The 13,480-nt window shown below is 56.1% G+C and overlaps 4 protein-coding genes across 5 annotated transcripts; 1 reads left to right on the forward strand and 3 right to left on the reverse strand.

Annotated features, from left to right (window-relative positions):
• Positions 1 to 1,538: 1,538 nt before the first annotated feature.
• IUM83_07750 lies at positions 1,539 to 5,033 on the forward strand (the record flags this gene model as incomplete). 2 transcript variants are annotated; one of them, XM_067932071.1, is made up of 1 exon in its annotated part: positions 1,539 to 5,033. In XM_067932071.1, the coding sequence occupies one exon, from the start codon at positions 1,539 to 1,541 to the stop codon at positions 5,031 to 5,033; it is 3,495 nt and encodes a 1,164-aa protein (XP_067786422.1). The 2 variants fall into 2 exon arrangements, with proteins under 2 accessions (XP_067786422.1, XP_067786421.1); XM_067932072.1 differs by having other exon boundaries at positions 3,978 to 5,033.
• Positions 5,034 to 5,145: 112 nt separating this feature from the next.
• Positions 5,146 to 7,374, reverse strand: IUM83_07751 (CAMK protein kinase; the record flags this gene model as incomplete). Its single annotated transcript, XM_067932073.1, has 1 exon — positions 5,146 to 7,374. One exon carries the CDS (start codon positions 7,372 to 7,374, stop codon positions 5,146 to 5,148), a length of 2,229 nt encoding a protein of 742 aa, XP_067786420.1.
• A 1,823-nt stretch (positions 7,375 to 9,197) lies between these two features.
• IUM83_07752 (Leucine rich repeat protein) lies at positions 9,198 to 10,901 on the reverse strand (the record flags this gene model as incomplete). The annotated part of the gene is made up of 4 exons (XM_067932074.1): positions 9,198 to 10,019; positions 10,133 to 10,197; positions 10,271 to 10,352; positions 10,431 to 10,901. 4 exons carry the CDS (start codon positions 10,899 to 10,901, stop codon positions 9,198 to 9,200), a joined length of 1,440 nt encoding a protein of 479 aa, XP_067786498.1.
• A 2,015-nt stretch (positions 10,902 to 12,916) lies between these two features.
• IUM83_07753 (uncharacterized protein) lies at positions 12,917 to 13,463 on the reverse strand (the record flags this gene model as incomplete). The annotated part of the gene is made up of 5 exons (XM_067932075.1): positions 12,917 to 12,928; positions 13,009 to 13,040; positions 13,126 to 13,138; positions 13,219 to 13,296; positions 13,365 to 13,463. 5 exons carry the CDS (start codon positions 13,461 to 13,463, stop codon positions 12,917 to 12,919), a joined length of 234 nt encoding a protein of 77 aa, XP_067786409.1.
• Between the last annotated feature and the right edge of the window lie 17 nt (positions 13,464 to 13,480).

Consider the following 13,480-nt stretch of genomic DNA (forward strand, 5'->3'; position numbering starts at 1 on the left):
GAAATAGAAAGGCGGCTTGGTGAACGCCCAAGCGGCGTTCAGATATGCTGTCTTCCAGTACGGTGTTCCAGTGGGGGGGATACAAACTCGCGTTGATATAGTTTTGCGTTGAAGTATGTAAGTTTCCCTGTGGGAGCTGGGATCGCACGGAACTAAAGCAGACTACAGTATTACCCTCTTGGATGTTTGGCCTTCTAAATGCTGAAAACCTGTTTTAACAGTCGATGGCTGGCTGTTTGATGGAGCAAGGAACATCTAATTTTCGTTGCAACGGCAAGCGACATAGCAAGAGTGACGTCATTGTTGAGCTGTGTGACGTGCTGCATAACGTGGTGTAATAGGTGTCTGTCAGGCAGAGACCCTAGGTGCTGCAGAGGTAACTTGTTTTATACTAGCATCAATTCCCATGTGTTCTACATACTTGCCCAGTGTACGGGATTTACTGGTATTACTACAGACTGTAATCTACAATACAGTATAGTATAGCGTTGAAGCGCTTGACCCGCCACAAGCGAAGTCCATGCTTTGAAACTTCAAGTTTAGGACCTGACTGACACTGCACACTTCGGGGTTACGGTATTTCGTTTCCCATCATGTCACAAGGACCATGAACATCATCACGGACAGGTATACATATGTTAGGTTATGAGCAGCTTTTACAGCGACTTGTTGTTGCGTGCAAGTTTAGTCGTTCTACACTACGAGACGTCGGCGTTCACAGTGAAGAATCGAGTGCCCTGCAGGAATGCTGAAACTGGACCTCTTGCGCACCTGACTCCAAGCCTGGAGGGAACTCCGCAATGTCGAGAGCAATTGTACATGGCGTACACCACGATCCATCTCGGTATCCGAGATTTTCGGATACCATGCTATTTTTCGAAGTGCCTGACGACGTCATAGACACAAGAGCTTGAGCTGCGAATTCAACAAAAACTCGGAACTGCATTCCAACACGAAAACTACTGACCACCTTGATCCAGCTGAAGTCAAAGACCCCCGCAGCACGGAAACCAGCATTGAGATTCCATCGTGAAGGAAAACATATCATGTATCCATCGCCTGCTGTACACGTGGTCTCGTCCGCAAAAAGCGAGCGATAAAACCTCAAGAAGCCGCCTTTTCTATTTCGCACGGGGTTCACTGGGGTGGGCGGCCGACCACAGCTGGACAGCGTCACGCGACGTTCTGGAACGCCCACCGCCACTGCAGCCGATCTCGCCCATAGTAGCGCCGGCACCGCACTCCGCTCATCTCCATCAACTCCATTCCCCGACCCGACCGCCACGACAACCCGCTCTTCCACCGCGTGCCGCGCAGCCGTGCTCGAGTCTCGACGCGCGAACGACGCGCGAGCCTGAGACACGTCGCCCGCTACAGTATCTCCAACACCCAAATACGGCCCTCCTCCCTCGAGTGACACCCCCACCCACTCTTTGAAGTGCCCTCCTCCGCTTTAGCAGCTTCAGCTTCCAGCTCTGTCATTACGAAATTTGCCGGCTCGGGCACAGAAGAATCAATCTAGCCATTACATTACGCCCATGAGCACGGCTTCGACGCCGCTGGAGCTGTCGCGGCTGGCGTCGGCCGACCTGTGGGCCTGGGCGCAGCGGCGCGTGGCGGCGTTCACGCGCGTGGCGCACAAGACGTCGCGGCTGGCCGCCGACGTGCGCGGCCACGTGGAGGAGCAGAACCCGTACGCCGTGGGCGGCGTGGCCGCGCTGGTGGCCGTGGCGCTGCTGCTGGGCGTGCTGTTCGTGTGGGTGGCGTCGCGCCAGGTGCGGCCGCGCAAGCTGCCGCCCAAGCCGCCGCTGGAGAAGCTCCCGGCGTCGCCCACGTCCAAGCGGCTGCGGCACAACTCGCGGCACTCCAAGTCCTTCTCGGACCTGCTGCAGGCCGAGCGCGAGCGCATGCAGGAGAACCGCCAGCTCGAGCTCGAGGACAACATCTCGTTCCCGAGGGAGCTGCGCCAGAACTGCGGCCCGGAGAACCTCAAGTCCATCTACGACACGCTCTCCAAGGTCTTCTCCTTCCTGCGCGGCGAGTTCGTGGAGCCCCTGGCGCGCGACCTGCGCATCCTGCGCTTCTCCAAGGGCGACGTCATCTTCGAGCAGGGCCAGCTGGACGGCGCCATCCTGCTCATCGTCCACGGGTCGGCCTCGCTGTCCGTCCACAGCGATGGCCAACGGTTCTCCAAGCTGCTGGGACGTGGTGACACGCTCACGTCGTCGCTGCCGCTGCTGACGGTGCTGGTGAACGAGCTGCAGCACGGAGAGTGCGGCGCGCAGGTGAAGAAGGTGTGCGGGAGCCTATCCGCCAGAGCGGAAGAGGACGGCACGCGCCTGTTCAAGATCCCCACGCATTCCATTAAGGAGGTGCTGGAGAAGTACCCCGAAGCCTTCTACCGCCTCTCGCAGGCGGCGCTGAGCCAGGTGGAGAAGATCACGGCCAAGTCGCTGATCGACCACTTCGGACTGTCGTCGAGGATTATTAACGCCACGCCGATTGTGCACCCGCTCTTGCTGGGTGGCGAAGAAGGCGTGACAGGAGCGGCGGATACTCCCGTCAAGGAATTGGTTGAAAGTGTGGCGGATGCCATCGGCTTGCACGACTCGGAGTTGAGGTCGACGCTGGCCAGCTGTGTCAAGGTGATCAAGCGTGCGAAGAAGCAGACAATCCGTGAGCCCGGTGACCCGACTAGTGCGCTGGGAGTCCACATTGTCCTGGACGGATCCGTCAGTGTACAAGTTGCGACGACCACGCAGAAGTATTCGGAGTTGTATAAGGCTACGAAGGGGTGTGAAATCGGCATCTCGACGTGCTTCGTTGGATCTCACTACTTCGCGACTCGAAACGTGTGTCTTGAAGACACCACACTGCTCTGGATCCCGGATGCACTATTCTGCAGTCTGTTGCAGATCAACTCGGTCGCTGTGAAATGCGCTCGCCACCTGATTGAGCAGTACTCGGACTTGGTGTGTGTGGCTGATACATCATTTGACTGGCTGCACCTACACAGTGGAGAAAGCCTGTTTGATCGTGGCGATCTGTGCGATTCCGTGTTCACAGTCATCAGCGGCCGCCTTCGCGCGGTGCAAGTGCACTGCTACCGTGGCAAGGAGGTGGAAACGACGAATGAGTTGGTGCGAGGAGCTACGTTGGGCGCGATGGACATGCTTGGGGCGGGAGCTAGCAACTCGTCTGTGTTTGCCATTCGTGATTCCCAGATCTCACAAATGTCGCGCAATGTCTTTGACTACGTGGTTAGCAAGTACCCCACCGTGCTTGTTCACTTCACCAAGAACCTGGCGCGCCGTTTGCCGACTCCTCGCGTGGACTCCTTGAAAGCCGACGCTAGTGGTGTCAAGGCGCGTAGTAACTACTTGCTGTCTCTGGGCTCTGGTCCTACAACTACCGATGGACAGAAGTCTGGAAGCAACCTTCCTATCGGTACAGTTGCTGTGATATCGTTGACGAAGATGGCTAAGATTAAGACATTCTGTTCTCACTTGGAGATGTCGTTGAAGACGCTGGCAACTGTAGAAACAGTGTCTTCGCAGAAAGCCAAGGCGTTTTTGGGCGATCAGTGGATTAGCAATTCGTGTGTTGCACGAGCAAACCTTACTGCTTGGATGGGTGACATCGAGAGTTCCAATGAGCTTGTGATTTACGAAGCTGACCCGCAGTTGACGGCTTGGACTAAGCTTTGCATTCGCCAAGCTGATCATGTTTTGCTGCTGTGCTCCGATGCTCACCCGCAACAGGCGTTCGTAAGTGATATGATATCTATTCTTGAAGATGCGTGGGACAAGAGAGATGCCGAGATCAATGTCGTGCGTGTTCGTGAGAACGATTGGACGTTGACTGCATTGGAAGCTGCTGCCAAGCAAGAGGCTACTGGGTCCTCGCGTTCGTATGCGTTGAAGAAGAAGCTACGCTTGCAAATGGATAGTCCTTTGCTACCTCGATTCATTCTGCCAATGGAGAAGTACGAATGGATTAGTGGCTTTCACAACGTGCAGGTTCCGTTTGAAGACCATCGATCGGATTTCATGCGCTTGAGTCGACGAATCACCGGCAACGCTGTTGGCTTGGTTCTTGGCGGCGGTGGTGCAAGAGGTCTTGCCCACATTGGTGTACTACGAGCGCTTCAAGAGTGCGGTATTCACGTGGATGTCGTTGGAGGAACCAGCATTGGAGCGTTTATCGGAGGTATCTATGCACTCCACCCCAATCACCTTAATTTGGTGGAGTCCAAGGTGAAGCAACTATCAGCAGGTCTGAGCAGCATATTCGAGAAGCTGCGCGACTTGACACTGCCTATTTCGTCGTTCTTCAATGGGACGCGCTTCAACAAGAGTATCCGCGCGCACTTCTATGACTTGTCCATCGAGGACTTGATGCTAAACTACTTTTGTGTGTCCACGGATATCGCCAAATCTCGGATGAGCGTCCACCGCAGCGGACCGGCGTGGAAGTACGTGCGCGCGTCGATGAGTTTGCAGGGCTACTTCCCCCCGATTTCCGAAAATGGTTCGCTTCTGTTGGATGGCGGGTACATGAACAACCTTCCTGCGGACATCATGAAGGAGGAAGGCGGGATCAAGTACATTTTCGCCGTGGACGTGGGCAGTGAGTCGCGTACCGACTTCTACGACTACGGCAGCGCGTTATCTGGGTGGTGGCTGCTCTGGAACAAGCTCAACCCGTTCGCCAAGACCGTTGCGGTGCCCTCCATGGGCGACGTGTCTGCAGCACTCGCGTACGTGTCGTCGGAGCAGCACAAGGATCGCATCAGGGAGGAATGCATCGATCTGTACTTGCGTCCACCTGTTAAAGACTACGGTACCCTTGAGTTCAACAAGATGGAGGAGATCATCGAGGTTGGCTACAACTACGCGTTACCGCGTATCCAAGCCTGGATGGCGCGCGTGCTGGATGCTGAGCCCGACGCCGACATCAAGCGGACGTCACCGCCGGACTCGCCATCGGCGACGCCTTCAACGACGCCATCCAAGCTCAGCATCATTACGTGATGAGACTTTGAATCAAGAACACGCGTTCCCCAAAAAGTAAATAAAGTTGGCGCTCGTCGCCACGGTTTTGAGTATTACGTTACAATCTATCGAGCTTGTTTCGTTGTGTCACCTACGGCGCCGAGAACGAGTCTTCGGAGATACGCGGCATGCCATCTACGCTGTGCGACTTGACCATGGCGACCACGTTGTCCTTAGCCGTGCGCAGGAACAGCATGCCTAGGAAAGAAAATTGAGTAAATAGCGTCATGAACTCGGCTTCGTTCACCGACCATGATGAACACGACGACACGGATGAGTCATCTGCAGTTTCGGTGGAGTTCTGCTTCTCTTCCTCTTCGTCCAAGTACTTGAAAAACACGTCCACGAGCGGCTCTGGGCACTCCAGCTTCTTGAATGCCATAGCAAAGTGCTCGCGGGTCAGCACCGCCGATTCGGGAACTTCTTCATCCGAGTCACACTTCTCTTCGAGCGAACTCATCCTCAAAATGGCCGAGAAAACCATTGTAGCAAAGGACTGGTGATGGTTGCGTAGCGCTCGCACGCCCGCGCAGAAGTCGCTAGCGTCGATAAAGCCATCGTGGTTCTGGTCCAAGAACTGCACGAAGGATTTCTCGTCGATGTATGGTGAGAGGCCAAGCCCCTTGGCGATCACATGCGCACCCCGTAGAGGAATACGGTTGTGACCGTCGACACACATCTGGCGGATCATCATTTCGATGGTTTCTTCGTCCACAAGAGCCTGGAAATCCGCTTCGTTGTCGTCGAACAGCATGGACGCCAAAAACGACCCCATGTTCTGAGATTTCCGGTCGATGTTGAAGTGCTGCAGCTTCGACATCATGCTGGCACTCAGGTCACGGTCGGAGCTGTCGCTGTCCCTGTTGGGGCCTTCTCGTGTGATCCACGGGTGATCCAACACCTCGTCCACTGTGATACGGTCCTGTGCGCGCACTTCCAGCATGCGCGCCACCAGCTCCTTAGCCGACCCCGAAACATGTGCCCAGTCCCGCGGGTCGAACGTGAAGTCTCCTCGAGCAATCTTCAGCAGGATCTCCACTTCGGAGTCACCGTAGAATGGCGGGTACCCCACCAGCAAAATGAAGAGGATGACGCCGGCGCTGAAAACGTCGGCAGCCTCGCTGTACACGTGCGACGAGATGACCTCCGGCGCCATGTACCCGATGGTGCCAGCCATGGACTTGCCCTGCTCCAGGGGGTTCTGCTTGCCGTTGATCATCCGCGCGAGTCCGAAGTCTGTGAGCACGATCTTGGAGTCCGGGTCTTTGGACGAGAACAAGATGTTCTCGGGCTTAATGTCCAGGTGGAGGATGTTGTGCGCGTGCAGCGCCTGCAGCGCCGACACGAGTTGGCGCATGGTGCTGGCCGCGTCCCTCTCCGAGTACTTGCCGCGCTGCACGACGCGGTCGTAGAGCTCTCCGCCCGTGCACATTTCCTGGATGATGTAGACCTTCTGGTGCTCCTCGTACACCTTGTGGATCGTGATGAGGTTCGGGTGCTTGATGTTGTTGGTGATGTTGCGCATGATCTCGACCTCGGCCACCACCTGCTCGCGGTGGCGGAACTTGGCCACGTCCAGCACCTTGACGGCATACAGCGTGCCGTCACGCTCGTCCTCGAGCCGCTGCACGACGCCGTTGCCCCCGACGCCCAGCACGGCGCCGAGCTTGTAGTGCCGCAGCCAGACCAAGATGTCGATGCAGTCCGAGAGCGCCACGAGCCAGCGCTGCTTGGTGGCGGCGTCGCGTGCTCGCAGCAGCCACGGCTTCTCGCCCAGCGCCGGCGTGATGCTCAGCGTCGTGTCGTCCACGTCCTCGAGCTGTGCGTCGGCCGTGAGCATGACCTGGCGCTTGGGCCTGCAGCCGCCCCTCGTGGCGCTGGACGACGCCGTGGTGGCGCTGAATGCCCCCGAGTCCTCGTAGTAGGCGAGCTGGCGCCCGTCCAGCTCCACGAAGCGCAGCTTCCACTTCTTGCGCCAGCGGAAGCCGCGCTTCTCGAGCGAGCCGGAGACCACGGGCGCCTTGACCCACAGCTCCTGGCCGCCGTGGCGCTCCGTGATGGTGTGCGGCAGCGCCAGCGGCCTGGTGCTAGTGCTGGCTTTGTCTATGCGGCTGGAGGACCTGCGGTCGTCGGGCGTGAGCGAGAGCGAGAGTCTCGAGGCGAGGCAGTCGCCCGAGCCCTTGCGCCGCCGGAAGAAGCTGCGGCGCGGGCTGGCCGCGTGCTGCGGCGACTCGCCCAGCGTCAGGCCGCTGGACGCGCTCAGCTCCTTCTCCATCGCGTCCTGCTGCGGCGGCGAGGGCCGGTGCCGCGCGAACGTCATGCGGGAAGGTGGGATATGTGTGGTTAGCGGGGAATCGTGGAATGAGCCTGAGCCTGAGCGTGAACGGGTTTACACCGGAGACCAGCCAGGCGCCTCTTCTTTTGTCGTTGCAGTCGCAAGCCGCGACAGGTATCCAGAGCCGTGTTGATGCGCATCGCCGCGGGCCGTGATCCGACTCGCAGAGGGGAGGCGGCCGTTCTTGCCACACACGCTTTTGGGCTTCAGTGCCCATTTTCAAGGAAGGAGAGAGCGTTGTTGGCGGCAACTTGCTGCAGAGCTACTGCAGCAGTTCATCGGCTGCGAAGACGTTATTGAGTAACAGCATTATGGTTTTACCGAATGAAATGGCGGACTTCAAGGTAGACGCCGTAGTTTTCGTGCTCACCTTTTTGAACTGTTCAAGCACGATAGCTACAGTGCATACACTGCGTCTTGGCTTCATCCTCTGCTGGCAGGTCGCGGCGGTTTCTTTGGACGCTGCAGCACTCGCGACTTCGGCGGATACTGTATGACGCTGAGCGGCGTCTCCTCCCCATCTCGTTGGCCGCCCCATTGTCGAAAAGAAGGCGCATATTATGGAACAATATTCATTTACAGCCCATTTTCGTGGAAAAGGGCACTTGTAAATTCCCTCATCGCCTCAAGTGCGCGCTGCTTGGACGCGTCGACGCGGGGGACTCGATAAGTCAAGTGAACGGGGCCACAAAGAAATACCTATAACGGCGAAACGACGCGAGCTACGAATGGCTAGAAACACGCGCCGGCAACTTCAAACGGCAACGCGAACGAAGCAGCCTGCCTAATGCATGTAGAAAATGAATGCGGCCAATGGCTCAAGATCGATGCCAAAGCGGTTTGCTTTTGAGTGTCCAGGTTGTCCTGGTGCTACAGTGCATGTGGGCCGTAATCCGCCGAATGATCACCACACATGATCACCACCCACGCGTTGCCCGCGATGGCGTGGTGAGGCTCGCTCCATTACGCGCTCAACTCGCTGGCACCGGCGGACCGCCGAGTTAAAAGCGAGGACGAAAGGCCTGGTGGACCACCAGTGGTGGTAACCCACCGAGTCTTTCGATGTGATATCTGGAGCCTAGCATCACAGTATCCATAGCCCCGAGCTCTGCCGTTCGCTTACAGTGCATTGCTGTTGATACTATGAGATTCCAGGCCCGACTTTTGTATTTTTTCAGCGGATACCTAGCTACGAGGCGATAGCTACATCTTATAAAGACTTCAGGCTTCTCTCCCGAGTCGAAGTGTTGATTCCAGCACACATCCAGCCGAGCGCTCCGACGAGCGATTATCCTCGTGTGACAGCGAGCTCCGCGCGGATTTGGGGCTCGCTGCTCGTTCATGGTTACGGCGGTCTCATGGTTATGGCAGTCCCGCCGAGCCGCAAACACGTCGGTCGTGAGGCTCACAGTGAGCGGCAGTGCAATACACAGGAGTTTCCAGCACAACCGGCCGGTGGCGGCGACGCGGGCGTTGGGATTTGCATGGACGCCAGGAATCCCCGAGGTGACGGACCGCGGTCGCGGGACTCCTGCCGCGCACCAGTCATTTCGGTCTGAAATTGCCGTTCGCGCAGCGAAATGGCGTGACTCGTGCGTGTCGGCGGCGAGGTTGGACCATTTGACCGCTTCGCCGAGACACGCGCTGCATAGAGGACGCCGAAGGATAGGGCGTGTGTGTCTCTTGCTGCGCAAAGTACATGTGTCCGAGCGCAGTGCAATCCCGGCTGTTGTTGACGACTAGAGCACGACTTCAACGTCAACGTGCTTGTCATTGCGCGGCTCGGGATGACGATTATTCCAAGCGCTTCACGTCGCGTTCGTGCCAGCTTGCCGGCACTCGGTGGTCTCCGCGTTGAAGTAGTATGTCTTGCCCGTGTCGGGATCGTAGAACTCGGCCAAAGCCACAGCTTGGGCGTCCGCAGTCGAGATCCGCGGCGTGGAGAAGGTCTCCGGTCGATCGGCGCGGCTCTCGTTGGTCTGCGCGTTGTAGTAGTAGTAGCTGCCGCTCGACGCGTCGAAGTACTTGGCCCACCCGAGAGCAGGCACGTCCGCCTCGCGTGTCGTCACGAAGCCCATGGGGCGGGCGAACACGCTCTCCATGGTCACGCGGTTGTAGTAGTACGGGTAGCCGCTCTGTGGGTCGATGTGCTTCTCCCAGCCGTCTTGGTTGGCGGTCAGTGGCGTTGATGCCGAGGGTGGTGAGAGGCGCGGCGTCGCGTACGTCGCTGGACGAGCATAGGTGCTCTCCTGCGTCCTGATGTTGTAGTAGTAGTGGGCGCCCTGCGTCTCATCATAGTACTTGATCCACTCGGCCGAGTCGGCACTGCCCGACTGCACTGCAAACCCTTCCGGGGCGATATAGCTGTTCTCCTCCGTCTCGCGGTTATAGAACCACTCGCGCCTGGTGTCGGGGTCCACATACCGCTCCCAGGAACCTTGTACTTCGTCGGGCCAGCGCCGCGGGTGCGTTCGGAACCCCCACCCATCCATCTCGTCTTGTTCGATCTCCGATGGCCACCGCGACGGGAACTCCCAGTCACCATAGTCCACACGCCGATTGTAGTAGTCGTACAGCGCTCGAAACTCGTGCAGCTTGCGTCGACCACCCGAGTGAACGTTGGCCCAGCACTGCATGTACCAAATACGGCGTACAGACAAGTGGAACCTCGGATGAGCAACACTTGAAACTTTGTTGAAGGCCAGAGATAAATCACAAATTCACGAACAACCACAGCACTTACCACGCCGCAGAACATCTCACCGCAGTCTTTGCACTCCGTCGTTGCCTCACTTGTCGTTGGGGGCTCTGATAAATGAAAAGTAGATAGGGTGGTATTAGTATTAATCCCTCGCATAGTTCACTCTTTGATGGGTCGTACCGCAGTTTTCGCATAAAGGCTTCGGTAGCAAGTCCAAGACGTCCTGAGGTCGACGGAATCGCACTTCGCCTGTGACGCGGTTCTACATGAACGTCAACATGGACCGGAAATCAGTCTCAACCAGAAAACAGTCCAAGATGGTCCACCTCTGCAAACTCACGTAGTAAAACTTCTCGCCATTTTCAGGGCGAACAATCTCTTTCCAGCGCTTCTTCTTGTTCAGCTTCGCTTCTCGATACCTTTCTCGCCCCTTCCATCCACGATAGTGAGCTTGTACGAGAGTGACAGCGTAGTGCTGAATTTTTAAGAGCTGCACGATTTTCTCCATTGCAGTTTGCTTGAGGGCCTGTGCCTCCAGACGACCATGTCGGCCTCGCCAATTCATCTGTACCATCATTGCGGCGTCGACAAGTTTCTGCTGCTGTAAATCCCTTGTCAAGCGCATCAGGTTCACCTCGACCCTCGCTTTCCGTCGCTTCCAAGCTGCTTGGAGTTTCACCGCTGCATCGTTTTCGCGTTTCTTCTGGTGAACCATCACGATGATCTGGTTGGCCCGGTACCTCTTCTTCGCCCGCCACCCTTTTTGAATGCGGGTCGCAGCACCGTTCACCTCAGCTACGTACGCACGCATTGCACGGAGTTCTTTCCTTGCCCGGTGCCGTCGTATATGATCTTGCAATGTTACAGCAGCTCGCTCACGCCGCTTCTCCTCGTTCTTTAATTCTTCACGCTTGAGGTTTGCTGCTCGGCGCGCCGCACGAACACGGTAGATGCTTTGCAGCTGCCTAGCTGCCTCGAATTCTTCGCGATCGTTTGCCAACTTCGCTGCACGGAGTAAATTAAATCGCTCGCGGTCTTTCTTGCCTCGCCAGTGCCGTTGAATCTGAGTAGCACTGCGACGCACTTTGTCCTCGTATGCTAGACGACGGAGGTGTCTACTCTGCAATCTTTCTCGCATTCTCTTATTCCGCCAAGATGCTTGAATCGTCCTCGCTGCTCGCAATAGTTCTGCTTGATAGCGAAGTTCGCGAAGCCTCTGTGCCTCTCTCCGTGCTAAGAGTCGACGATAAGATCGTTGAATTTTGATGGCAGACTCCGTTTCCTTGTTGAACTGGAAGCGCAAGATGATAGCATACTTTCGAGCTTGACGTCCGCGGTATACACTCTGGAGGCGGGTCGCCACCCAAAGAATTAATCGTTCTTCCCATTTCTGCCGAGCTAGCCGCCGAGCTACTCGAGCTCGATACATGCATTGAATATGAATCGCTGCTCGCCAGCAATCGCCGTATTCTTCGATGAACAACCAGTCTTCTGCACGATGTTGAGGTGCCATGCCTTTAAAGTTGTCATTACACGAGTAGAGCGCGAACTTCCACGACGAAGCAAGAGCTTTGATTGAAAATGACCGGATCTTCGGACACCCTGTTAGGTCCAGCAACATGAGCTTCGTGCATTTTTCAGCCAGCCATGACACCCCCGTCTCCGTGATATCAGTTATATTTCGAAGCCACAAGCTCCTTAGAGCCCCGGCCATCGCGGCTCCGGTGAGTGCCAACAAACCTATGTCAGTCACCCCAACACAATCCGACACATCGAGTTCACGAAGCTGCGGTGAATAGCGGCTAAGCCACTTCAGCGTCACATCTGAAATCCGTGTGCCACGAAAACGAAGCACGTGGAGCTGGTTCGACGCGTACTTGGATAACTCAGTTTTTAACGGAAAACCTTGCTGCGATGAATGGCTTCGATTGTGGTGATGAATATCCGTGAAGGCGTGATCGGTCACTTGATCGCACTCTGCAATATTGAGCGAAACCAACTTGGTGCAGTGGGCTAGAATGTCACTAACACCGGAAGTGGTAACACGATAGCAGCCTGACAACACGAGCGTGTTTAGATCTGCACACGAAGTCGCTATACAACGCAGTGTTCCATCCGAAATCGCAGCACAATTAGACAAGTCTAAATGCCTCAGCTTCGGGCAACCAGCTACCAGCGCAGCGATGCCTTGTCGATACACCTCGTTGATACCACCACTGTTGCTGCCAGGAGAACTGTGCAAGTCTGAGAGTAACGAAAGCCCTTCCGCGTCTAGGTACGTAAGCTCGGGGCATCCCATTGACAACCGGCGAATGCCCTGGTCGGACACACGACCGCAATGTCGAATATTTAGGTGTCGAAGCTGCAACATACTCTCACTAATCGCACGAAGCGATAGGTCGGTCAGAGCGACACAACCAGAAACATCGAGGTGGGTCAGGGCATTGCATCCAGAGGCTAACCAATCCATCCCGACGTCGCTGAGCATATCGCAACCAGACAGGATCAACGTTTGGAGCACGAGACAGTTTTCAGCCAGTGCCAACAATGAGATGTCGTTGAACTTGTACTGCAGATCAAAGCGCGCTAGGTCCAGCAATATAAGGCTGTTGACGCCTCCCGAGTTCGCAAGAGCTACCACACCAGTGTCGGAGATCTGGCGGCAGCCTCGAAGCTTTAACTGCCGTAGTTTGTTGCAGTTCTTGCCCAGAGACAATAACACATTGTCCGTCACGCTAGCACAGAACGAGAGGTCGAGTGATTCAAGCGTGGAACAAGCTTGAAAGAGCCTAAGAAGAGAAAAATCTGGCACGCGAATGCAACCAGCTATCGCAAGGGCTACCAACAAACAACCAGGAATTTTGTCAGGACCGGTGAAACCGTGGAGAAAGCAATCTCGTCATACATCTAACGCTCACACCGTAGGGGAAGTCGAAGCTCTCCGATACAGCTGAGAGAAGGGCTTTGCAGTGCCGTCACGTAACTGAGGTTGAGTGATTCCAGACTACGGCAACTGTTCACGATATGGAGGATACCTGCGTCTGTTAGCTGGTAGCAGCAACACAACCAATACATGAGCTGTTAGTTTTTAATGTGACACAAATGCACAGCCTCTTCACCAGGCTCACTTTCACTGCTCTTTCAAGACTGAGAAACTTCAGGTCGGGGCACGCCGTGGCAATCAAGTGCGCAGTTTTGTCTGTGATCTGCCATGCCAATCGAAAACGTTACGCCAATCGAGCCGAAGACGTTTGAATAGTCCAAGTGTTCGCACCTGGTCTGAACCAGCAAGATTTAGTCGAAGGATCGACTGTTGCTTTGACAGCGCCGCAATTGGTGCCCCATTATAAACGCCAGCGGCTGCAGCTGACATAGCTGAAGGAAGCAAGT

Source organism: Phytophthora cinnamomi (genome assembly GCF_018691715.1).
Source record: "Phytophthora cinnamomi strain GKB4 chromosome Unknown Contig68, whole genome shotgun sequence".
NCBI classification, from domain to species: Eukaryota; Oomycota; class Peronosporomycetes; order Peronosporales; family Peronosporaceae; genus Phytophthora; species Phytophthora cinnamomi.